We start from the raw sequence: 27,575 nt of genomic DNA, 5'->3' as shown, positions 1-27,575 counted from the left end.
GAGGCTACGCACTCGACCAGCAAAGTGCGTTCCGTGAACGCACTCCGACCGGAGTGCACTCTTCTGCGAGTACACTCTGCTTGCGACGTTTAGATTTGGGAAAATGCACTTAAAACTGTGTGCACCCTCCGTAAGTGCACTTATGTTGCCCGCCTGACAGGGTTATTAGACTGCTTTTAATGCGGGTGTTTCGTAACTTTGCTGCCGATCACTTGATGTTTATGACCAATGCCAACAAAGAAGCTATTCCTACAGGTGTCTTTATCATTGCTATATTCGGCATTACTTGGTACAACTACTCATTCCAAGAGGTAAATGTCATTGCTGTACTCTGCAGTGCTTACTACAACTACTCGTTTCAACAGATAAATTTCATTGCTGTACTCCACGGTACTTGGTACAGCTACTCGTTCCAAGGAGTAAATTTCATTGCTTTACTCGGTAGTACTGAGTACAACTACTTGTTCCAAGAGGGAAATGTCATTGCTGTACTCTGCAGTACTTAGTATAACTACTCGTCCCAAGAGGTAAATCTCATTGCTGTACTCTGGAGAGCTTGGTACAACTACAGATTCCAAGAGGTAAATGTTCATACTTGTAGAACGTTTCCAATATAATTGAGCCCATCGACCGATGTTTAGATAAGCTGATGATTCCATAAGCTGTTCTTGAAGCGATTTGTCCGATTGTATGCCTTAGCAAGATAAATCAATTAGCAAAATATTTGCTCTCTGAAGATCAGATAAATTGCGAGTATTTTATACCTGTGGCTGAACTTATCTATAGCTACTGCCGAAGGTAAGAGTTTATAACACCCCGTTTAATTATTGACTTAACTCGCAATTTTTATAGCCGAATCGTGAACAAATATTAATTTCCGTCGTACTTTATTATTTCATTACGCCTTGTGGTGAATTGTTGGAGTTCACGGAGTCTTTATCGAATTCAGTTTAGATTCATGTCACGAAAGCGAGAGATCGCATTAGAATAAACCGAAAGGAGTCGAACAAATATCCCGATCGATTAGACAGGGTGAAATCGATAAGATGTAGGCTAAACACCTGTACAAAAAGTAATTGCGCCTCGCCCTGCGTGTCCCTCGAAAGCGAACCACGCGTGAATAAGGTTTGGTACGTTTTTCATGCGTTAACGTGCACGCCGCCAAACAGGCCCCCTCGGTAGCGATAGATTAGCGCGTCCGCTTCATGGCGCGCTTGCACAATAGTTCGCCAACCGCTTCGCGCCGGCACCACATAGCACATTCCGCGAGAGCACCGGACCGCGGATATACCTCAGGTGACACGTTGAATGCGATCACTGCCGCAGAGCTGGACCACGCTATTAGGGGCGTGCAAGCGGCACTCGGCGCCTGGCAAGAACGGCATGACATACCAGATGCTCCGAAGTTTAAATGGGCAGCACCGACAACAGCGTCTCGAGCTACTTAATGAAGTCTGAGCATCGGGAATTGTATACCGGAGGTGTGGCGTTGGGCAGTGGCTTCATTAATTCTGTGCCCGAAAAGGGAGCATGCAACCGCGGTCTCGGTTTTATTGAGCAAGCCAGCCATGGTGGCGGTGATAGCGAGGGCGGAAGAAAGATGCGACCGCCTATTCAGGGCACGCTGATAAGTCTTTCATAAGACATATCAGAAATGCACGTCTCAATGAGACAAGAACTAAAGATTAGTCGCAGAGTTGGTAAAATTAAAGGCACGAGTGTAATCAACGCCAATATAGTAAAGAATTAAGCACATTCCGCTTTAATCCTGTAAAGAGTGCACCGCCGTAGATATAGACATGCTGAGGCAGAGCCCCCTTACGGCACACTTTTGAGAAATTGAGAGAGTTCAGTTGGACTAAACAGGGCTAGCGCTAGACAACGGTGCCTAGAAGGCGGATTTGGCGGTGCCCACAAGAAGTGGCAATGGTCGCATAGTAGTTAAACTAACGGTACATGCGTAATTAGCACCAATATAATCGAAAATTGGCCCCATTGTACCAAAGACTGCACTATATCTGCGAGCGGCCCGCCTGACCCCTTGGTCGAAAAAAAAGTAAATGGTCAACGAAGTGTCGATGCTTAAAAAGACAAGATCGACGTAATTGCGTACGAAATACGGTACCAATAAGATATAATATGATCGAATAATGAACATGAGAAAGAGATAAAGAGACATATTCAACATTTAATCACAGAATCATTTGAACCACCATGTGCGTCGACCTTGTCCTCGTTAGCGTCCACACTTGGTTGAAACGTTTTATTCATGAAACTTACTACCACTTTCCAACCCAACAAAATAAGTTGCACACTAGGAATGCAAACATCACTAGTGTGCAACAGCTGTCGAGTTATGACAGTGACTGACCGCAGTGGCTTTCATCCGAGCCGTCGGGACACTGTTTGAGGAAATCGCACAGCTGGCTCGCTGGAATGCAGTAGGCGACGGACAGGCAGGCGAACTCGCCATGTGAACAGTTTGATGGTGCGGAAGTGGTGGTTTCAGCTGACCGCTTTGGCAGCGGACCTGAGGCAGGGACACAGTGCTCAGGTATAACGGACGGTCAAGTCTGCTGCGTGATTAGTTGATTACAGATTATAACAAAAATTTCAGCCATAATAGCAAAAATAGGATGGTTACCAGATATTCTCTATTATCAATGAACAATATCGCACAAAAAAATGAGGAGCCATTCCACTCTGTGAAGGTGGTTGACCAGCGAAGCTGCTATGGCGCTATAAATTATGTCGGTATAGAATTTCGTTGGTATGTAACTATACATATAGTTATGTATATGTAAATTATGCGAAACGCAAAGAAATATGAGGCGCGCACTACGTCACGCACTACGTCATACATACACAGAGCTACCGTCGAAGGACTTTTACGACGCCGCTCTAAAAACGCAGGTGTTGTCGACGCAGCTGCGACGGAGCGCCGTTTAGACGAAGGTGACCGGTAAACCGAGCCTCGACGCGAGCGACGGTATGAGTTGACCGGGGCGTCGTCCAAAGGAATGCGCGAAATTAAACACGTTTGCTTGTAATTTGCGATTGAGAATACTCCCTAGTTAATTAACTGAATGAAACTTGGAAGGACTAGAGTTTTATTCTCGCGGACAAGCATGGGGCTGTACATTTCCCTCCCGTAGAAGCCTACGTATTGACAACAGACGCAAATTCCACAATATTTACAACTTCACTGTGAACTGCGTAATCACGAAAAGTAAATGAAACTCGGCGTAATGTTAAGAGTCATCGTAGCGGTTAATTGTCATCAAATTTGTTTCTGGATAGTTTCGATAAAGCAAGAGTTAAAGCCATTTTCTGTAACCATATTCCCTCAGTAGATGCCTATGTATTGACAGCATACAGGAATTCTGTAATGTTTACAACTTCACTGTGAACTAACTAATTAGGACAATTAAATGAAACTGGGCGTAATGATAGAGCCTTCTTAGTGGCGATTTCAGTATGATTTTTTTGCAAGATACTTACATTAAAGTGAGAGCTACAGAGCATGCGCGAGACAGTTGGCTTTGCCGCTAGGCGTTTTCTGTTCGCCGCCGCGATTTTTTCGGAAGGTAACCATAGACAGCTTCGCTGTAAAAAGGCACCATTCAACAATTCGCGGTCATGCTGATGCGCTGTCATGCTGATGCGCTGTCACGCTGATGCTCCGAGCGGGTGTCTTCCGTTACCCATAGCTACCTCTTCTCTTATGTTTTGACTTGCGGCCAACAGCGCCGAACGTCATTCTCGCGAATGCGACAAAACTATAGAACAGATTATGTGCCACTGTCCATCCTTTAACTGTCAACGATATGCTTTGTGTACTAGTCTAAACGCTTAGACGAAAGGCCGTTCTCGAAAGTACAAATCCGCACCATTGACTGAAGAACTCCGGCATGCACAAGGATACCAAAGCGCTCATACGCTTCTTCAAGGCAACTTGAACGAACTCACTATACGTGAGTAAACATTTACCTGCGAGTGTGCACACACTGACTCTCCTCCTTACTTCTCATCTTCATTTGCCCTTTCCTCACGTGTAGCGTTGCCAACCAGGCACGACCATGGTTAACCTGTCTGCCTCTCCTTCTTTATTTCTCTCTCTCTCTCTTCTTACTTGTATAACATGCAGCATTTGCCTTTGACAGTTAGGTAATAGAAAAATATTGCAGCTACATTATTCACAAAAAAGAACGTCTTTTCTCATCATGCATACCCAAAGCCTTGTTAGAATAAGAGTTAATGTTGCACAGTTGGTGCTCCCTTTACACACACTTTCTCAGGTCTTTTTGAATAAGGGAAAGTCCAAGATTCATCCAGCTTGGAAAGTTATTCAGTGAGTTAATGGACCTTTCTGTGCGTAAATTTCTCCTGGCTGCTTATCTTATACTCCTCACATATGTCGCTATGACGTCTAAATAAATTACTAAATGACAAATGCCAAGAAAAGCTATATCAGTTTGTATATTTTTTTTATATTTCCAACCTGTCATTTCTATAAGACTAAGTTCTACGCTTTCGCAATTAAGGTCATTTGTGGTATTGAGATTCCGAAGGAATGGGCGCTCTGTTGTTTCCTGTGTCCTACGACATTTAACACTTGCAAGAAACACAATGGAATAAGTAGAATGGTGGCGTTACACAAGCGTACAGTTAACGCATATTGCTTCGCCGTGAAATATCAAACCACATAGTCAGCGGTACCATTATTTATACCTGAAGCAGCATGACAGCTGTCAAGGAAAGTGATGTCATCGATCGCTATGTAACCTTGGGCATTCCTTCCTCCTTCAATGCTGCCTTCGATGAACACCTAGTCAAAGACAGAAACAAAAATCAGAGCCATTCCACTCTGTGGAGGTGCATGACCAGCGTAGCTGTATATATGGTGATAAATATGTTGACAATAAATATGTTGATTGGAAATAAAATACACGTACCACAATGAATTTCGTTTCTTCACGAAATCCTTCTTGTTTTATTAAATTGCACACTCAATGCCTTTTTGATTGTGAACTTTCTTTTGTTTGCTTTTTCGGATATATTATTTGGTCACCAAGGTGATTATCGCTTCATGATTGCTAGGATATACACCCAGTGGCTCTGTGGCGACACTGGAGAGGTTCTTGGGCAATGTGAGGTCTATACACGACTGATGACGCGTCGTGAGCACACTGATGTTTGTGTAACATTAAATGCCCAAACTTTCCAAGAGAAGCGCTACGAACCACTTTCCGTCTGGCCGAAACACGTATATGTTGAAATCACCCACAACTGCTATGGGAGTGGAGTCGGTAGGGGTGATCCAACCAAAGGTGCATACGCTTGACGTTTGAGGAGCGATCTTCGTCCGTATTACGTGCCGCCCACCATCGCCACGCACTTTGGCAGTAGCGGCAGCATCTGACGCATGTCCGCTGAAAGACGTTTTTGAGATATTACAGGTATGGTGGCTTCTGCCTCGTCTACAAACTTTACCGGTGAGATCGTCGGGCGCTCGTCGCAAGTCTGTGGTGCCCGTACCCCATCTTTGGCCTACCTCGGTTTCAAGCATTCAACTTTACTCCCGGTTTCTTCCGCCACTTCACTTCACTTCACTTTTTTCACTTTATTACCTTGCAGCCTGATTGCCGATACTGTGAGCCTATACCGCCGCACGGATTTCCCTGCCATTGATCTGCTATCAAAATACTTTTTGGAGCGCCCCCTGGACCATTGGCTATATCAAGTCCTGACAACCGTTCTCCTGCGCACTTTGGCAGTAGCGGCAGCATCTGACGCATGTCCGCTGAAAGACGTTTTTTGAAATATTACAGGGGCGCTATAACGTAAAGCTATTCCAAACTTTTCTATTCCAATTCTGCTATCAGCCCTCCGCGATTGGTCGAAAGCTTTTTCGGACCACCCCCACTTCACCTGTCTGTCACGCGACGTCACGAAAACCGCGATACGTCCCCATCTGATATCATGTGTACACACTGATTATGCATGATTTGACCGAAAAAAGAGAAACAGTTATTTCTGATTCGACGCCTTTTCGCCATTAGCCCCTGGCTATTGGTCAAAAGCTTTCGGGCTGCACCCATTTCATCTGCCTGTCACGCGACGTCACAAAACCGCGAAAACTCACCGCGTCAAAGTGACGTGTACGCACTAAAGATGCAATAATATGCCGAACAAAACTGAATGTTCTTCTGAATAGCCGCAGGCTGCCCCGTTCCGAAAAGAATAAAAGATGGCGGCCGCCGATCGCTCAGGCGCTGGCTACTCGCACCTGCCGGAGAGCATGGGTTTATTTGCGTATAATAAAGCTTCTTGCGCGGCCGTGTAACGTTTTCGAGCTCTTTCGGCACGTTTACGACCTCATTCTGCCAATTTTTCTTTCCTGAGGATCCGTTTTAGCGTCATTCTTATGCTTCCGTTGCATGCCACCGCGATATTCAACCAGCCACCGCAAGCTAAGTAAGGGAAAGCGGACCAATCGCAGACGCCAGCAGCACCCTCTTCCTCCGGTTATCAATTTTCAGTGCACTGGCTCTGCCCCATCGAATCCCTCTCCACTTGAGCGTTCTCCTCGCCTCTTGTCAGCCAATTAGATACGACAAGCCGCTCAATATAGGGAATGTTATTAGTTCTTCAAGCAAACAAAAGTGACCTCCTATGAACGATGGGTCTGTTCGTCTGTTCAGACAACCCTGCGGGTGACCGCCCGGTGCTTGCGTCGGTGGTTACGCAAATTTGACGTCAGGAGATTGGAATAAAAACATATTGGAATAGTTTTACGTTATAGGGCCCCAGGTTGGTGTTTCCTATCAGTTATCTTTTGTATGCGCCAGCCGCTGCTGCCAACGCTGCTTGAGATTTATTAGTGTTACTAGTACCTGTTGAAATGTCGCGTTGTTGTGTGTGCCGCTCCGCGGTGCCTGACAATGACTTGTACATGACTTGCTGTGAGTGCAGATTCAAATTTCACTTTGGTTCGTGCTCTGGTATAACAGAAGAAGCTTTTACTGGAAAGCGCGATATCTCTAAGAAGGCATGGAAATGTGAGACATGTCGGGGGGTGGAACAAGGGGCGGATGCTGAAATTGAGCGACAAACGCCGCAGTGCGACTTCACTCCAATCGAAACCAAGCTAGATACCCTTTTGGTTCTGCCAATCAAACTAGTGGAACTGGAATCGCCTGTGCAACATCTTTCTGATAAATTCGAAGAATTTCAGACAAGGCTGCAGGCTCAGGAAAAAGCACGCAACTATCAAACAGAGTTGATCAACTTGAACAGGCAGATTCGAGCAGTGAATTGTCCCAAATCGAACGGCATCTGGATAATCTTGAATGCCATAGCCGTAGGTTAAATATTGAAATACACGGTATTCCAGGAAGCGAGAACGAAGACCTTATGATGAAGGTAAACGAAGTAGCGATGCAAAATAGGATTTCACTATTGAACAAGTGTGATGTTATGGCTATACACAGACTTCCCGCTAAACCAGGCAAAACACGGGGGATCATTATCCGTTTACTTCACCAGGAACTTCGCGATTCCTGACTCGCAAACGAGAAGCAACTAAAGGACCATGGGCACGTCTTTTTCTGTGAAAATATGACGCGGCTATCACGTGCTATTTTATCAAAGACGAAGGAATGGGCCCAGACCTCAGGATACGCATACGTCTGGCACTCAAACTGTAAAGTTTTGGTGCGATAAAGGAGCGGCGACCGAGCTGTTGTCATACGCGGCGAGGAGGATCTGGTCAGCCTTACAGGCTCGAAGTGATGGGGGCATACGTGACATCAATACATGCGTTATGTTTACTAAACAACAATGGCGACCCTGGAATTCCAATTTTCTCGTGATGTCGCGTCATTAAAGAACCAGTGTCCACTTTCAATCTATCATTTTAATGTGCGAAGTATGAGAAATAAGTTTGATGAAGTCAGTTTGTATCTCTCTGAACTGCAACACTGCTTCGACTTACTTTGTTTTAGTGGAACGTGGTTTACATCAGAGGATGAATGTGCTTCTATTTCTGGATATGACTGTATCTCTGCTTATCGACCGAAAAACGAGGAGGCGGAACTGCTATTTATGTCCGTTCTGGTTTGTCGTATAGTATAATTCCCGAGCTCAAGATTGTTAACGCATGCTATGAATGTATTGGTCTTCAGTGCATGAACATCTTGATTTCGCTCGTGTACCACCCTCCATCTAGATCCATGTGTAAGTTTTTAGAATTTACGGAAACATTATTAGAACTAAGCATTGAACTTAAACTAGAAACAATAATAATGGGCGATTTTAATATAGATGCTTGCCCAGACAACCTAGAATATACGCGTTTTCAGGAAGCTTTTGAATGATATGGGTGTTCAAATGTCATCAACGTGCCTACTCGCATTACACCTACAAGCCAGACATTTGACCTCTGTGTCACGAGTTTTTCTGCTGAATATGTAAGAGCAGGAGTCCTGATGTGCGATCTTAGTGATCACTTCCATATATACTGTCTACTACCTCATAAACAACCATCCAATAAATGCCCTGAAAGCTTAAAAAGAATTTATTCAGAACAAAATGTTAAGAAATTTGTAGAATTTATCAATGGTTATCGGTAAACAATGCTTACGATTTTTTTATATCTACCTTCGCGTTCTTGTACAACATGTGTTTTGCACTTAAGTTTAAAAAACACAAAAAAGCTATAAAGCCTTGGATGTCTCGTGACCTCTACAAAAGGATAAAATATCATAACAAGCTTTTTCAAATTTTCCTGAGTAGCAGAAGCGAAGATGACTTTCGGTCTTTCTAATCTGAGCGTAACAAATTAAATTCTGATATTAAACGCTCTAAACCAGAATATTACGGGAACAACTTTTTTGCTATCATGGGAAATTCAAATCTCATGTGGAAAGCGATCAATGAGTTAATGAACAAAGGCTCTATCGCAAAAGAGGTTGAATCAACATAGTGAATTGTCAGATATTGAGGTTGCAAATACATTCAATTTCCATTTTATTGATGCTGGTGTGTTCTCACAAAAGGATACACTGGTCTCTTGCACGGAATATATATTAAATCGACGTTCTTCCACTGTGTTCTTGGCCCCTACTGAGCAGCACGAGATCCAGACCATAATCTTATCGTTGAAAGACAGTTGTGCTTCTGGTGAAGATGACATAAAAGTGAAGCCGTTGAAAGCCCTCGGTGAAGTTGTAAGCGCACCTCTTGCACATATCTGTAACTTAATTCTTTCTAACGGTGTGTTTCCAGATAAGATGAAGCTAGCCCGGGTGACTGTCATTCATAAAGGTGGCCCAGTTAACGACGTGAGTAACTACAGGCCAATGTCCGTTCTTTCTGTCTTCGCGAAAATTGCTGAGCATGTAATTAATAGAAGACTTTGCGAGTTTCTAAACACTTATAAAATAATAGCTAAGGAGCAATATGGCTTCTGCAAGACTAAATCTTCAGAAACCGCTTTACTTGAAATAAAAGAATAAATCTCTGACAATAAAGAAAACCGAATGTTAACTCTAGGTATCTTTCTCGATTTTAGGAAGGCCTTCGATTGCGTGAAACATGATGTCCTTTTGAAAAAGCTTTCTCTTCATAGAATTCGTAGTGTCGCATTATCCTTAATAAAAGCTGTCTCACCTCTACAACACAGTAGACAACAATAAATGAAGTTAGTTCCGAAATTCAGCACATTAAGCACGGAGTGCCGCAAGGATCCGTCTTAGGGCCTGTTTTATTTTTACTGTATATTATTGATATTGTCAATATTCAAGGCTGTTCCAATATTATATTATACGTCATCATCATCAGCCTGGTTACGCCCACTGCAGGGCAAAGGCCTCTCCCATACTTCTCCAACAACCCCGGTCATGTAATAATTGCGGCCATGCCGTCCCAGCAAACTTCTTAATCTCATCCGCCCACCTAACTTTCTGCCGCCCCCTGCTACGCTTCCCTTCCCTTGGGATCCAGTCCGTAACCCTTAATGACCATCGGTTATCTTCCCTCCTCATTACATGTCCTGCCCATGCCCATTTCTTTTTCTTGATTTCAACTAAGATGTCATTAACTCGCGTTTGTTCCCTCACCCAATCTGCTCTTTTCTTATCCCTTAACGTTACGCCTATCATTCTTCTTTCCATAGCTCGTTGCGTCGTCCTCAATTTGAGTAGAACCTTTTTCGTAAGCCTCCAGGTTTCTGCCCCGTAGGTGAGTACTGGTAAGACACAGCTATTATACACTTTTCTCTTGAGGGATAATGGCAACCTGCTGTTCATGATCTGAGAATGCCTGCCAAACGCACCCCAGCCCATTCTTATTCTTCTGATTATTTCCGTCTCATGATCCGGATCCGCCGTCACTACCTGAACTAAGTAGATGTATTCCCTTACGATTTCCAGTGCCTCGCTGCCTATTGTAAATTGCTGTTCTCTTCCGAGACTGTTAAACATTACTTTAGTTTTCTGCAGATTAATTTTTAGACCCACTGTTCTGCTTTGCCTCTCCAGGTCAGTGAGCATGCATTGCAATTGGTCCCCTGAGTTACTAAGCAAGGCAATATCATCAGCGAATCGCAAGTTACTGAGGTATTCTCCATTAATTTTTATCCCCAATTCTTCCCCATCCAGGTCTCTGAATACCTCCTGTAAACACGCTGTGAATAGCATTGGAGAGATCGTATCTCCCTGCCTGACGCCTTTCTTTATTGGGATTTTGTTGCTTTCTTTATGGAGGACTACGGTGGCTGTGGAGCCGCTATAGATATCTTTCAGTATTTTTACATATATTATACGTGGATGATACTAACGTGTTCTTCTCAGGAAGAGAAATAGGAAATCTTTTTGAGCAAGCTAACATCTGCTTACAGCAACTAAGCTTGTGGCTAAATGCAAATAAACTCCAATTAAACTTACCTAAAACTAAGTATCTAGTGTTTCAATCGAAAGGAACAATAATCTGCCCTCAGCTAACACTCCAATTTCAGAAGGTCAACATCGAACAGGCACCAACAGCCAGATCCTTAGGAATAATATTCTATGAAAATATGTCCTGGTCACCACACGTAGATGTTCTTAGAAAAAATATTGCTCGTGCTGTCGGTGTGCTAAACAGGTTGCGATATTTCCTACCGATAAATGTGAAGCGCAATATTTACAACGCACTTATACATTCTCGATTAACTTCTTGTTTCCTGGTTTGGTCAACCACTACACAAACTAACTTAAGATCAATTCAAACACTCCAAAACCGCACACTGCGCGCGATAGGTAACTTAGAACGTACTGATACCACTAAACCATACTATAACAAATATAAAATATTAACAGCATCAAAACTTCACATTTATAAATTATTCCTCAAAATTTCACGGCAATTCTGGGAAGACAAATGGTTCTTCCAAAGCAAAGACCATAGCAGAATGACAAGATGTAACCTCAGAAAAACTCTGATAGAAAAACCACGTTGCAGAACATCCACCCTTTGTGGCAATTGCTACGAACGTGTGGATGTCTGATTTTTCCCTTTATTATTAACAAAATACGGAGATCAAAAACTAGCAGTTCAACTTCCTAACCTTCTAAACGACTACCCCTTGGTATTGGACCTGCTAAATTCTGGAATTTCAAAGCAAAGCTTTAAGAAGACGGTAAAAGAATTGTTACTATCCGAAGACCAGTAGAAATGTTCAACTACAAGTATAAAAAATTTCGTACATGTTTTTGTTTTTGTGCTTCAAGTGCTTAGAAAACTGTGTAAGAACTTAGAACTTAGAAACTGTGTAAGAACTGTGTAATACCTTTTTACGTGAATTGTGTACTCAAGTGTTGGAAAATGTGTGCTACTTTAATTTCATGTGTGCTCTCCTGAAAGCCTGCCACTGCCATTTTGCTGCCAATGTACGGGTGGCAGGGCCTAGTCAGCCAAATGCTTCCCTTTAGCCGTGTCCCCTAAGACAATCTGTGCATTGTCTTAAATAAATCAATGAAGAAAGAAAGAAATATTCCCGCTTCTGTTCCCGATGTAGTTTTTCGTAGGCACGCTGTTCTTTCGCAGTCCTCACCGCACACGGCCTACCCATTGCACGTGCGGAAGGGAACTGCGATAAGGTCACGTGGTTTGCCTAAAGAGCCCGTGACGTCAAACCGCAACCCATACTAAACAGTGTCTATTCCGCTTTTACTTTTTCTATTGCGATATTTTCTTTTAACAATACTTTTTGACGCTCCTCGTGATTAAACGCAGCTGGGGCATAACCGGTGATACGCTTTTGCTTTATGCTTGAACTCTGTTAGCTCTCGGGTGGCCGCCATCTTTTTTGACTGCGCACACAAGCCGCCAGAGCCTAACGTATAACATCTCCGCTGCAAAAAGTAGAATATTCACAAAATACAAACCTAGCAAAGTATGACACTTTCTTAGAATGCAGAGAACATATTCATACACTTGCAACACCCTACAAATGTCGCAGTTTCGCCCGAAAGGCGAAGCATCGATTGCCATAGCAAATGAGTAGACAGCTATACGAAGTAAGGATAGTAGTTTTATCAGCCGTATAAACTTGTAAACAGTCACTTGGTAACTGAATTAGCAGGCATGGTGTCAGCGGGCACAAGAAACATGAACACATCGCACTCTATGAGCGCAGACACTCGCTGTCCAAACGCGGATGCGAGCAAGCGCGGCAGCAGCAGCGAGCGAAGTGACCTTTGTCTATCGCTTCAACGCAAGACCGGCGAGAGCACAGCGCGAACAAAGGTATGAACCGTCTACAGATCCCTTTCAAGATACGGCCCGCGCGACAGTGCAGACTACGCATTTGTTGGCGGAGTCGAAACCACCCCCCTCCCTCCCGTGCTGCCTACCCACTTTCCCCCATATATGGCGCCCGACATTGAGCCGCGATCGTCAGATCGTCAAATGCCAGTTGCTGCCAGAGCACAACGCCTCCCTCGCATCCCCCAACGGCCTTTTGAGCGACGGAACACAGCACGTTTGCTCTCCGCCTTCTTCGTTCGCGCGCGCCAGATTGAGCCGTGATAGTCGGCTTCCCTTGCGTGCTTTCACTCGCACATACAGCATACGACGCGCGGCGACGGTGTTATCGCCCTTGGACTTTATACGGAACATCACGGTGACGGCGACGCTGATGGAAAAAAATGCGCTTGGAGTGCGCATATAATTGATATCGCAATAGAAGCGTCCGCACGTGCATGAGTACCGCATTAGAGAAGCGTTGCGAAGCGCTCACTTCTCCGCAATAAGATGTCTTGTGTGAAGAAGTTAGTTTGTATGATTGCCCAATCTCGTTTTTTTTTTATTCCTTCTTTGCTCCTTTTGTTTTGTTTTTCTTTCTTTTTATTTTGTTACGTGAATGCATTTTAAAACAAAGTACGAGTACTTTAGGGTCCTAAAAGGGGCCGGCGTAACGCGGCGTAGAGTGCGCTCCACACGCCGATGCTGGACGCTGACAATGACTGCGAGGTTCTGCACTGCTGAGACGAAAGGAGCCTATTGAGGACACGCAGATGGAGGGAGTGCCTGTAAGGCATAGTGCGGAGGCGAATGTGATGATTGTTGGAAGTGCAAAAATATACTTCAGGCACATCGAAAACGATCCTAAGCTTATCACACACAGGTGAGCCGAAGACATCTCAAAAAGTTATTGGAAAATAACGCTGTGGTAGCGCCAATACCTTTCCTTTCTGGATACAACTCTGTACACTAATGGAAAGTCAAGATATTCATCCAACCAGAACCATAGGGAACATCCACTTTCCATAGTCACTGATGGGAGCGTTGACTGGTCAGCGGACGAGATAAACAAGAGACGTTTACGCTATTGGCGGGGGAAAAAGCAGCGATAAGATTGTGCCGAGGTTGTTACAGGCATAGGTAACTTTAAAAGATGGGTGAAATGCTAAACTGCAATAGATGTAAAACTCGATTAGCTCACACAGCCTAGGCGACTATTTGTCGTCACCCCGTTTCAAAGAAGAGGCGCTTAGAAATCAATCATCATCACTGCTTCTAAGCCTGTTGGCGGTTGCTCTGCTATTCAGAGCACGGCCGTGCCAACAAGCTGTAGACATTTATCTAGCATAGCCTAAAATGAGCCTAAAACGATGGATTTAACAAATGAGAGACTTACACAGCGCCTTGTTACATAGTACATCGTATGACGCGCTCTTCATATAGCGGGTATTCCAGCTAGCGTTAGCCAAGCTATTGAACGAAAAAAGAACTATCAGCAAAATATGGTCGAAGATACAGTCATAAGACCTACGGTGTTCGGTCATCAGACCTCTAACGACAAAAACCGCGGGCCCTAAAATTTTATCTTGAATGGTGTTTTTCCTTAATAATGTTTAAGAGCTTGGCTAACATTTGCTGTGACACCCTATATAATCATACATAACAAACCAGCCTGAATTTCAGCTCTACTGTAGTATTTCTTGTTGCCGTCTAGAATAAGTGTTTTCTTTTAAAACAAGCAGCGCAAAAAAGAAAGTCAACATAATGACACCTTTCGGGGACGTTTCGAAAAAAAAACTGTGACAAAACACGCAGATACAACGCAGTATTGGAATCTAAACGACGCGAAGTTTGAGTTGGCGAGGTAGCAGCAGTGGCGGTTAACATGGCCACAACCGGGTCGCGTGTAGCTGTTAGCTGTCACGATGACGAAGGTGATGCATGATATGCTTGATAAAAGTATGTATGGGCACAGAGAAGAACCACACATATCTGAATACCTTTAAGGCTTCATGCCCCTTGTGTAACAATGGCACATCCATTCTAGAAGATTGGCTATGAATGGGCACATACCCAGTTATACATGCCCAGAGACTCAAGTTGTCTATGTATATTCACAGATGTATCGGGCCAAGGAACGACAACGCACGCCAAGTCCCGGTGAAGAGGCAAAGAATGCTACGCCTTAACAAAAATTAGGGAACTGACACAAATGAGAAATAAGCACCTCTGGTGACCGCTCAAGCATGGTGCATGCAGCTCTGCAATACAATAAGTAAATTTTTTTCATCCAGGATTTACTCTGGAGAGCCACAGCTTAACAGGGACTCAGATTAACGGTAAGCCACTTTTTGGCGATACCGCAAAATTTTTAAGAAGGTCGAATTAATGGCTCCAGCCCTTCACACTTTACATTTTATATGAATCAGAAATAATTTTTGCATTCATTTTTGGCTCCCTCCGCTTCTTTATCGGTGACCTACGTATTTCCTTGACGTCCGCGTACGATAGGAAGGTGGAAGCTGGAGGTAGGAGTTCTTAAAATATTTACGCACTGCAACCTCAGTGAGAACAGGTTTTTTTTTTATTTTTCTTGAAGAGGAAGTCCTGCTATGTTGATGCAGGTTGCAACTTCGCCGATATATGTAAACCAAATTCTAGGCTGTTACTGGTTCGGTCAGTTTCCCTTGGTCAAAGTTTTCGTGTACAGTGACTGGTCTCTGCGGGAATAATTGTACTATTTTTCTACCTAACTCAACCATTGCCGAGCTACTTCTGTCCCATTTTAGAGATGTTTTCTGCTGTTTACTACTTCCCGCTTAGCCAGACAATGCGCAACAAGAATATGGCGGCTAAAATAATATTCGAATAAAATTGGAACACCCGTAGGCATCGTCCAGAGTCAGTTCAAGTAAGCATATTTTACAGCAGAGCACGGTACATACAAACAGCAACTCCTGACCTTTTGTTTTTAAAAGCTAGGAAAACAAATTGGGATGCGGTCACGGGTAGTTTAGATCCAGTTCAAGCTTGCACAGTGTAGCAACAAAGTAGCCGCAAGTTATCGTTTGTGAAAGCGGAAAACAGCCCATGAAAGTAGCAACTAAACAAAGATACACAAGCAGAAAAGCAACACGAACAATCTCAGTGAACATTAAGAGCATTCCGATGAAGAATGATCACTACCAACGACTAAGCATCAGTTTTTACCTCGAAATCTGAAGCTTCGTGGAAGGGCACAAATGCCTCAGTGAAGTGGCGGAACTCAGTAGGGCGGTCGCTTTTCCACACATCGTTGAAATCACCGTCGGCAGTACTCCGAGTTTTTACAGTGAGCACGGCGTTGGTCGGGCCTTGTATCGTGTAGTAGAAACGCATCTGTGGACAATCAGAAACACTTATGAAACTATGTGCGTACACTGCTTCCAGAAACAAAACGAGGCATGGACGAGGCAACGCAAAATACGTGGAAAAATGCGTGCAATGCGAGAAATATTTTGTTAGCCAATACTACACGTTTCAACATGCAAAATTCCTTACACAACCAAAAAACCTCTCAAACGAACGTTTAAATTGAAATATGAGTCAATTTGATGGTCTGATTATTTTTCAATTATTTTTTTTTTGTTCATGAACGCCTTAGCAGCCTTGCAACTCTCGCTCTCTCATTGCAGCTCCTGACGTCATAAACCACGAACTCCTCCAGATGTTATGTGAAGTAGTAGCTGCTGATGTTTTGGTTTTCCATCGTCTGCTGTAGTGGCTGCTGGTATGTGTGCGAAACGCAAGAAACGTTTCAATGAAACAACTTCGCAATACGTCGATATCTATTCGAGTGTTAAAGTTTTTGTCATCCAGAGAAGGCTTGTTGAGGGAGACTGGCGACTACACTGTTGACAACGATCATTTGTTGACAACCACGGGCTTTTGCAGTGCTTTGCATGTGTGATGTAAACAAAACCTTCTTTTAAACCACCCTGAAAAATGCTAAAGTAAAAAGCCACTTTTCGCGAGTATTGCTTCCGGTGCCCAGACGCGACTGTCACGCGCAAACCTAGCGGGTACGCTAGGGCTATCCTTCGCGGAATGGAGATATCGACGAAGATATGTACGTATGCGGCAGACAAAGTACTAGAGTTTGTACGTCTGAGCTTCAGAAGCTTGTTTTGATTTGTTATGTGCACAAGCAAAGTAGACAGAAGTGCATGCAAGCATTCAGACAAAGCTTTCTTTTTTCTTTTTTTTCTCTCGATGTTTCTCCCTGACTTAAATGATATTGCGCGACAAAAAACGACACGGACGTGAGAGACGACACACCAAGCGTCCGTGTCGTTTTTTGTCGCGCAATATCATTTAAGTAACGGATTACCAACTTGCCCGGAATGCTGCTCTCATTAAGTTTCTCCCTGCAACGGATCTGAGCCGGTTCGACGACGGTCGGCAATTTTTGTTGTCATTTTTATCACAAAAAACACCTAAACTGCGACTACTTTCACTTGCCGGTCGTTGTCGTCGCCAAAGTTGTATGACAGGTTGGTATTTCAGCTGCACCGCCTACCAATAGCTTGGCCGATTGTTGGCGCCAACGTCATGTCAATATTATGTCTTGCACTCCTAGCGTTAGTGAAGTCGCACCAAGGTAGTCACACATTGAAAGTGCGAGGCGGCTCTGTGACAATCGCATAACTGTTTACGCAACATGTAAACAATCGTATAACTGTTGACGTACCATGTCAGCAGTAGCACAATGTTGCCGATTAAATTACGTATTTCAGGCACCGCACCAGTGTGTTTTGAATCTTGACGTCGCCGCGGTTCAGAATCCAAGTTCCCGATGTTAGACGAATGTAGCCTTCCGTGGTCTGAAACTTCTGAACTGGATTAATGGAATTTTATGCTCTTCATTGCAATATGAAATTCTAATATGCCGGTTGACCATGTCGTGGTCCTCTCCAGTGTATTCTGAACTCATTTTGGTGGAGTTGTCTCCCTATTACGATAATCCTCAATAAGCTTCGACAACTGTGTTTCCATAAAAACTCACCGCGAAGCACACAAGCTCATATTAACAAGGGAGCAAAAACTGCAATAGCGAGCAAGTTTGACCAAGTCAGGTAATGAGTTGACGGCCAGCTCTTACCACACAAAGAGTGGTGGCATTCAACTGAGGGCCCACAAGTGATGCGACGACAGTCTTCGCTTTTGACTTCAAGTACAGGAAAGAACCTGTTAAACACGCAAGAAAAATGAAATTATTGTCAGGTGCTTGACCAAAAGTAAGACTGAAATCGAGTCATACGTGCCAGTAGTTTATACCTGTCTCTCAATACATTACCCATGCCGCTCCCGCGTGCCAGAGTGAATTTTTATCCCGCTAATATTGCCTTTGCCAATTATATCTAAATCACTACACGTTTCATGAACTGTCGATGGAAGGCTTCTTTCACTAGGAGGTGAACCTACAATATACCCTCTATGGCCTAAGGGCTTACGTCCTTGCATTTTCAGCCAGCGAGTGTCTCTAGGTTACATAGTGGCACAAGCAAGACCTATACGAAGGTGTTTACGGATATGCCGTACATCGTCATTCTTTAGAGTAACTTTTGATCATACGACCGTGCATTGCACGACACGGTGATGCTGACAATGTAATGTTTATGATGGTAGCGCGAAAGGCGACACTTATACAGTACAAGGCAGACGACACAAGCGCATATGTCGTCTCCCTTCTTTTGTATGTACCTGTAAGTGCCTGCTTTCGCGCTACGATCATGAACGCATAAAACTTGCCCAGTATTCTATATATTGCTGAATGTAATGTTACCGTCTTTTCCTCCACTTGTGTGATCTCGCGTTGGTCCACGTGTCAAGTATGGGAAAGGTTTTACTCTTGTCCAACCACCACCTTGGCTTGCCTCCAATGGAGCCCAGTCGCAGAACGACGAATCGAAGTTGCACCTAAACTTGTATTCGTCTGGAAAGTAAACGTGACAAGGATACTCATCCCGCGATCATTTTTAAGCGCGACTTCGTGTTACCAGCCATCGACACGACCATACACAAAGACAGCGAAGACAACGTAAATGTGATGGCCGTAATAAATGTGGACTAACCAGAACACGCGTTCAATTTTCTAAAGTGATGTTGCAAACAGAAGAATATATCAATAAAGAGTGGCTTTCTTCAGTGTTGCTAGATAAGCTACATTATCAGCATTTCTGACATACGATGAAATGAACGTTGTGTTCAAGAATGGGAAAACAGTTGTGTATTTACAGTCAGTTATGTTAAAGTCGAACAAGTGTCATAATCGAAGTTACTTGCCCTACATCAACTCCAGTTTTCTGCATCCACCTAAGCAAGTATTTTGGTTACTACAGTAATGTAAAAGCCATCGCCCTTCGTAACGTGTTTGTTCTGTAGCAATTGCAAGTACTTTCCCGCAAAGCGTCTTGCTGGTCATGACATTGATCATTCAGTTACTCCTCACCAGTTAAACAAGCCCTCTCGCTAATTAGACTGAGAAAATAATTGTCTTAGTTTGTTCATTCACACGCGGCCTTTAAAACTTCAGTCTTATATTCGCAGCTCAACGAAAAAGTTGAGAGAAGAGAACTGTAGTATAGAGGCAGGAAGACAAAACGGACAGGAGTAGACGCGCACAGCGCCTCTCTGTCTCCTGTTCGACTTCTCTCCGTCTTGTTTTCTTCGCTCTGTAGCTATAGTCATGTACTGCCTACAAGACCAACTTTTTACACTTTTGAAGAGAAAATAAAAAAAAACATATTCGCAACAGTTACATTTAAAAAAAGTAATACGCCGCACTTTCTCTGAAGAGAAAGAAAGCGAGAGAGAAGCGGTGAAAGAGAAAGAAAATCAAAAAGAAATAATGGGAGAAATGGGCAAAATGTCACACAACAAAGTTGTGCGCTCTTTCTCGGGATGCGAAGGTATATGCAGCATATTAAGTCACAGGTAGGGGGGGGGGGGGGGGAACAAGTGCGCAGTAAAATGGTATGTTCAAAGATAAGAAACGGCGGTTTCGTAACTGTACGGTGTATGGTTGCATTGCTAAGGTGGCACATACAGGGACACTGACACGAAAACACGAAACAGACACGGGCCTTGCACGCAATGTCCTGTGTGTGCAAGGTTAGCAGCGCAGTCATACAATGTACACTTATGGCATACCAATCAGCCCCCGCAGAGGCACTTCTGAGCGACCTCATAGTACGCCGCAATTACAGTGAAGATAAAACAACATTTTCGACATACTTCCTTGTTACCAGTGTGGCAGCAACAGATGACCTGAGAAATCGGGTTTATATTGCCGTGCGTACGTGCGCATTAGTTGCTTCATAGCAACAGCACCTTGAATTAAGAAGGAAATTCTAGAGCTGCGATAACAATCTGCAGGAACTTATGAAGGGGGGGGGGGGGGGGGGGCGAGTGGCACAGTGCGCTGTGGATGAAGGAGGCAAAGAAGGCGTGAAGTGAAGAAGGTGGGCGGGAAATGCAAGCCGGCGCCCAGCTTTCGCACTGCCGGTGTAGTCGCCACGCAATAGCAAGCCGCTCGCCGTCTATGCGGAGGAAGTGCCCGGTCCCTTCCCGTAGATGGAATATTAATTCTATCTGCTGACACCCAGATGAGTCCATGTACCAGAGAGAACCATCAAAGTTCATTTTTTTTATTATTTCAGCGTATCGGAAGAAGTTTTATATTGTCTTTCTTTCTATATTTATTTACAGGCTTACATACGATATGCCTGAGCTAAATTCGGATGAATGTTTATAAATAAGAACATCAACTTGAACGTATAAAGACCTGGCTATTACCTTTAGACAAATTGAATTCCCGCCTCCAGCCCCGCGAAGAAAAAGAAAAGAAAAGAAAGAAACATAAATGCAAGAAGATTGGGCACTTTGAACGAAATAAAGCTTACCGCAATCCTCTTCGTCACTTAAGTCACCACAGTGGTCGACATAGTCGCAGCGATGCTCCATTACGACTGCAACCCTGTTCTTGCATGTGAACATTCCTGGACTTTGTTGTGACGTTGGCACTGCAAGCAGGGATATGTATGAATTTTGCGTACACTGAAAGCTTAAATGGCACAGTATGTTATACTAGTTATTGTACACAGAAGTCCGCTAGTGACAGCAGGTAATTACTGAAACTCTTTGGTTAACAAACGTTGCGTCTCGCCTAGATATGGCAGCGCTCTGACAGACGCTTATGGACTTCGTCTAAACAACACGAGCCGAATTCACAAAGCTATTTGTTCGTAAATGATGTTTGCCATTGGCTGGCCGCCTTCGCTAATAGTATGTCCAACTTCACTATTGGCTGGCATGTGCTTTTACGAATAGTTCGAAGTAGTTTTTGTGAATACAGGCCCCGGTCCGCACGAGAAGGTAACTCCAGGCTGAGCACCGAGAGTCTGCATGCCATGCCAACGCCTCCCACCTTGCCTCCGCGCTATACCACTCACCAGTAAGCCGAGGGGTATGCAGAAATTTAGCCAACAATATTCAAAATGAAGCATGCGAAGCGGTAGCGGTAGTTGGATAACTAAAAAAAAAATGAAGACGACCTTTAACACTGCAACGAAATGGTTCAGCTGCGCATGTTCTTAAACGGCATTATAGCAGCTCATTTCTTGGAGATAGATTATCAAGAACGTATTAAGTTTCCACAACCATCGACTATAGCCTCAAAAGAGGAACTGGGCTTCCTAATACAACTTTTTAGCCCTTATTTACACCAAGAGCACCAGTATGTTGGTGACATCTGTTCAATATATTGTATACGTTGCAAATAGAAGTGACTGTTGCTTAGCTGAAGAATGTTGTACATGCCAATAATGCCACTTGTTCTAATCATGTTCCTCTCCTCGTTGAGGTGCACATTCCATCAGTGCTTCGACTGATTCGTCAAGCAAGCTCGCTGTATCAGAATACGCCTAGTATGCATGTGGCGAGCGTCGTAGCTGTCGGGACGATACGGCCGTTATCAGATTGACGTGACGCACGTCGCACAGTCTGCAATAGCCGCGACGACCTCCACCTGATCGATAACCCCACGGTGGCTCCCCATAAATAAAGGACCAGCAGCGTCATTCGCTTCGACAACCACCAACCATGCTGTCAGTTTTGACGCCGCCCCTGCCGAGCAGTATTTTTTCTACTCTTTCCGTGCACAAGTTCGTGCAGTCATTACAGTGAATTAATTACAGTATGCACCTGATATTCCTAGTCCCCCTGCCTTCGCCAATACATATTTTACCCGCCTGTACCGGCATTCTGGTTCCTGATCTACTTTTTCTATAATTAATTATGACCCCGCTACCCTAAGTGCCTTCGCGTCTAGAGAGGGAATAATTAAATCAATAATCTTGCACAAGAGGCTGCTTGACAAGTCTGCTTTCTACGTGATTAGAGCGTAGTTCGCAGAATAATGCTTCCGCTTTTGCTTTTATTCTCGCCTTAAAGCGAAACTTGCTTTACGAACCCTTCTAGAATGTCCTAACCCTGGCTGTGGGGTGCTGCTGCTGCTGCTGTCTCGCCGAATTGCTCGCACTTTTAAAGAAAAACTGAATTATGCGCCCGATGGCAGCATTGAACTTCCAACCCACAGCGCAGCCACCCGATGGTCTAATCGTTAGGCCAGAATCACATGCACACTGCTATCGTGCCAACGCCGAACTAGCTCTTTCAGATGATCGCTGCATGCGTAGCAGTGCGCGAGAGCACACGCACAGCGCCAGTGTCCTTTACGCTGAAGACACGAAACGAAAAGGGCAAATTTATGGCATTCAGCCGCATCATGGAAGGTTCGCTTCACATAGACATCAAGATGTGCGTTGGATCTGCATATATGTGCAGATTTTTTTTTTTTTCAGCAGAGCACTTAATCACTTCTCTACGGCCCTTTCCGACGCAGTAGTAATGTTCCATCCAGTTATCAAGGGAGTTCGTATGAGTCGTGCGAATTAAATTATGGGGTTTTGCGTGCCAAAACCCCTTTCTGATGATGAGGCACGCCGTAGTGGAGGACTCTGGAAATTTCGACCAGCTTGGGTTCTTTAACGTGCACCTAAATCTAAGTACACGGGTGTTTTCGCATTTCGCCCCCATCGAAATGCGGCCGCCGTGGCCGGGATATGATCCCGCGACCTCGTGCTCAGCAGCCCAACACCATAGCCACTGAGCAACCACGGCGGGTGAGTCGTGCGAATTGTCACTCGTGGAAGATGTGCGCTGACCATGTCCTGAGGCACTATAGCGCCATACGTCTCAACGTGGCAAAACGGAATCTCCACGCCACGTAAAAATCGTATCGCACGAATGCTCCAATTAATAAATAAAATAAATGTTCGCTGGTTTCGGCCTGCAACAGACACAAATGTACAGTCAACTGTCGGGAATTCTGACAGCGCTCATTCGCCTGCCGCGCTAACACCGAAAGAGCCTTCGCTCTCAGTGCAGTACATATCAAGCTTCAAATTTACCCTCAATTTTGGATTACCCTATAGCGTCAATAGGACTGGGTAACTATACATCGGTAATCTATTGCATAAACATGGTCTTGTTAGTACGCTTTGCACGGTCTCTCTCTCTCTCTCTCTCTCTCTCTCTCTCTCTCTCTCTCTCTCTCTCTCTCTCTCTCTCGTGTCCTTATACCTTAGCTCAGTTCTCTGTTCACACGTGCTATAAAGCTACTCAAAAGCTCTGAATGTTTGCTCATCTGCAACATGCGATTCACAACTCTGGAAAATTCAGAAACCATGGGCGATTGAATTCAAATGTGCGACACTTATACCGCTGATCTGAAGTTGGTTCCCACCAGCCGCACACCAGCATTGCAAGATAGCAAATATACAAGGTGGTCCTGGTAGTAAACTTTTTCTGGCAAAACGCATGTTATGAAGCTAGTTGCGTAATGTCTACAAAGGAGTCGAGTACTTTCACATACCTGGCATGTCGCAGCCTTGGAAAGATATGTCGTCGATGGCAGTGTAGCTGTCGTCAGTTGGAGAATCATAGCCTCGTAGGAATATCTGTGAATTGTGCGCAAAATCATGCTTATTCTTAACCTAAGATCACAATTTGGCGTGACATTGAAATACTTGCAGGTTAAAAAAAGCTAAAAGGATTCGTTTGGCCAATATTTCGCGGCTTTTCAGCTATTTGATGTGCTTGAATGAACCGAGCAAGCTTGAACGGGAGTTCACATTAATATAGTGCTCAAAAACAAAGAAAAGCAAACGCGGGAACAACACAAGCTCTATCAACTTGTTTTTAGATTGGGTTGGTTGAAGTTGGTCGACATGTCATAACCACGCAATTATGTTAATGTTGTGTATATTAAAGTTACTCATGTGTGCATTAAGATAGTGCATGTGTCGTCCCCACTTCTCAGTTATACTGGCTGATATTCATTGAGCGCAAATGCGTAGATACTTCATTACCAAAGCGTCCGTATACATCGTAAGTCATCGTGCGCGATGCACATGTAACATCGAACCACTACCTTGTACTATAGTCAGCATGAGAAAATGCACGATAGCAAAACAAACCAGCAGTATTACGAAGCACAAATGACTTTAAAAATGTATAACTGTATTTCGTAATTAATTATTTATTAATAATTGTGTCATTAATTAGTCAATTATAGTTGATTGGGCCGTCAACCAAACAGTTAATCGATTATTTAAGCAAGGATTTACTTCAATCTCTTTTTCAGCTCAATGTTGAATGCGTTATTTAGTTAATTATTTGGTTAGATAAATACATAATTGGTCGGTTAGCTTAAATAATTAATTCCTTATTAAGTAACTAATCAATTAATTATTTGTTTAGTTGCCTAGTTAGTTAGTTAGTTAGTTAGTTAGTTAGTTAGTTAGTTAGTTAGTTAGTTAGTTAGTTAGTTAGTTAGTTAGTTAGTTAGTTAGTTAGTTAGTTAGTTAGTTAGTTAGTTAGTTAGTTAGTTAGTTAGTTAGTTAGTTAGTTAGTTAGTTAGTTAGTTAGTTAGTTAGTTAGTTAGTTAGTTAGTTAGTTAGTTAGTTAGTTAGTTAGTTAGTTAGTTAGTTAGTTAATGTTATCCGCATTCAGTGTGAATGTCAAGGCAGAAAATGGAAGCAGCGAAAGGTAAAGACATAAAATAAAGCAAGTAAAAAATACGGAGGCAAGTTGGTTTTGTATAGTGTAAAGCAAACCGATGGAAAAAGAAACACTAGCAGAACCCTCCTGTCACCCGAACTGGTAACTAAAGTTCGAAGCTCATCCCAGACTGTAAGAGATTATAAAAAATAATAGTCCTAGCTGCACAATGGGGCAGAAAGCTTTGCGTTGTCGCTTTACCTTTCGCTAAACATGCGCCGACAAGCAATAACACTGATAACAAGTGAATCGCTACGGGTATCATTTTTGCGTCGCAAGGACGTGCCAAATAAGGTCAAGTTCTGTCACTTTCATTTCAACACATCGGCTTTTCGACAAGCCGCCTCCGCGGAATGCTGTATAACAAGCGGCAGAAACTTCGTCCCAGAGCACTTAAGCATGCAGCCACGTTTCAGTGATAACAGCCAGGACTCACCTGTATGTTGCTAAACAAATGCAATGATGTGCTCTAGGATTTCTTCTTCAATATACCTATGCAGCTGATTTATCTCAACTCAATATACAAGCGGCCTTGAAGGCAGTGACGTATTCCGTTACCTGCACTGCTGAGCGGTAACGTCCGAGCAGAAATTGGCCTTCGTTCCACTTTCCTTGTCGTGGGTTTTCAGCAAGTTCCGGAGAATCCCAGACCACAATTTGAAACCCGTTAACGTGCAGCTCCATCAGAAGCTTATGCGTATTATCTGAAACGACCAGAAAATATAACCTTATCATGTTCAGGCCCACTCTTAGCCTATATCCCACCAAGCCCAGCCTGTCTTACACAGTGCTTCGTTATGTGCCATTATACAGACTGGGCCTGGTATCGGTAACTAGGCTCGCACGAACAACAATGAAACCAACGTGTATAAGATTGATGTACTGCTCTTCACCTTGCCCAGCAAAGGATATAATCGTATTTTATCTAATAAGATTTTATCTAGAATTAAGGACGCCTATTCTGGAGTAACTTTTGCTCTGTTTTGTTTCCACATTTCAGTAGAAAACATAGACTGTAAGCAGAGAAAATACGTTCCGAGATTCAGCCGCCAAGATCAAGGCGAATAAAAAAACGAAAATGGCGATAATTTCCCCCTCTGCGCCCGTTTCTCAGAATAACGAGTCTTAGTCAACGCTGTTTTTGAAAGACGATGGTGCTGCTGGCTATGCAAGTGAGTGTCCATAGAAAAACGAGTAATGCAGCTTCATGCACGCTCGACACACATGAGACATCATGCTGTAAACTTACTTGGAGCCCGGTAGTAGAACCAAAATTTGACGACACACAGGTGACCCGTGTTGTGCAGTGTAGGACTGGACGCCTCAGCCACCATCGTTTTTCCTTCGATTCGTTTACTCGCTCGCAGGAGGAGATAGTGACCTGCAACATATTGTTCTATAACTAATCCCACCCCGTGGGCAATGCATCCTCGCACACAATTTATTGCACATGATGACAGAGAAAAAATAGTATCAACTTTAAAAATTCCTCTGTTTACTTTGCGTTCAGTCGCGAAAAACAACGCCGTCCACTCACCACGTTGCAAGTTTGTGCTGTGGTCTCTCATCGGTCCCAGAGCAGCCGCAGCCCTCTGCCTCTTCCAGGAGAAATCATCGTGGTGGAGCACATCTGGCCCATCGACTGACCATCCGCAGGTGCCGTTTTCGAAAGAGCACGAACCGCAGTCCTGCTCATCGGAGCCGTCCGAGCAGTCCGCGATGAAGTTGCACCGTGCTTGGGCAGGGACCTTTTTTCCAGATTCAGCGCACACAAACGGCGGCTTGACTGGTGTGGCTGTCGATGCATTCAGTATTATTAGTTATGATACCAAGTCAGGTACCTAAAAGGGGTTTTGCTACCAGGCATTGCAGCGAAGCTATGCGTTGCGTCATATGGGATATGAGTTTCAAGTGAATAGATTACATCACAGCATCATGTCGTGGTATCAAAACTCGCAGGGAAGTGTAATCAAACATTTTCTTTTTACTCTACTCGTTTATTCATCATATGTTTATTTTATTTAATCTCGCTAATTCAATTGATTCAGCAGCAGTGTATACGAAGCTCCTGTTCTTGCAAAGGAAAAGAAACATTACGTGTTTACACTCAGACACCCTTGATTTCGCAGCTCTGTTATATAAGTGCATATTTCTTTCTGCCAGGCGCTGTCTCTCCTTTGGTTACCCGTTGGTCTCTGCCAAATCCAGACTTCTGGCACCAGAATACTGTTAGTTTCGTATTAGCACCTAAAAGCTACCACGTTGTTGGCCCTCAGTTCTAAATGGCAACACATACAAACCATGTACGGTCGGCCTTCTGCCTACCTGGAAGTGCATCTTGTCATATACTGATGCTACAAGCAAACCTTTAAGCATATCGTAGGAGGACATTTTGTTGGACTAGTTGGTGAAATATAGTCATTAAAAGACGAGCTTAAATTAAGATAACGCAAACAAGTTTTAAGTAAAACCATGCTAAGTTGCATGATGCGTACATGCCGAATTTTCGTGGTACTAGCAGCACTGCACATAATCATCATCATCATCAGCCTGGTTATGCCCACTGCAGGGCAAAGGCCTCTCCCATACTTCTCCAACCACCCCGGTCATGTACTAATTGTGGCCAT

At 43.8% G+C, this 27,575-nt stretch overlaps 1 protein-coding gene across 2 annotated transcripts in view; it reads right to left on the bottom strand.

The window, feature by feature from the left end:
• Positions 1 to 27,575, bottom strand: part of LOC126548104 (MAM and LDL-receptor class A domain-containing protein 1-like) — a 272,165-nt gene that overhangs the window by 116,917 nt on the left and 127,673 nt on the right. For both annotated transcript variants that reach the window (XM_055063643.2, XM_050196214.2), the window contains exons 38-47: positions 26,486 to 26,743; positions 26,198 to 26,329; positions 25,507 to 25,652; positions 23,762 to 23,846; positions 20,730 to 20,849; positions 18,611 to 18,760; positions 17,927 to 18,012; positions 15,997 to 16,164; positions 4,732 to 4,828; positions 2,372 to 2,530 (exon numbers count right to left, since the gene is read on the bottom strand). In XM_055063643.2, coding sequence (XP_054919618.2) covers positions 2,372 to 2,530; positions 4,732 to 4,828; positions 15,997 to 16,164; positions 17,927 to 18,012; positions 18,611 to 18,760; positions 20,730 to 20,849; positions 23,762 to 23,846; positions 25,507 to 25,652; positions 26,198 to 26,329; positions 26,486 to 26,743 — 1,401 coding nt within the window. The remainder of the gene's footprint in view (positions 1 to 2,371; positions 2,531 to 4,731; positions 4,829 to 15,996; positions 16,165 to 17,926; positions 18,013 to 18,610; positions 18,761 to 20,729; positions 20,850 to 23,761; positions 23,847 to 25,506; positions 25,653 to 26,197; positions 26,330 to 26,485; positions 26,744 to 27,575) is intronic.

This window comes from Dermacentor andersoni, chromosome 1, assembly GCF_023375885.2.
Source record: "Dermacentor andersoni chromosome 1, qqDerAnde1_hic_scaffold, whole genome shotgun sequence".
NCBI classification, from domain to species: Eukaryota; Metazoa; Arthropoda; class Arachnida; order Ixodida; family Ixodidae; genus Dermacentor; species Dermacentor andersoni.
Note: the sequence above shows the minus strand (reverse complement) of the source record. Positions and strands in the feature narration are given on the sequence as shown.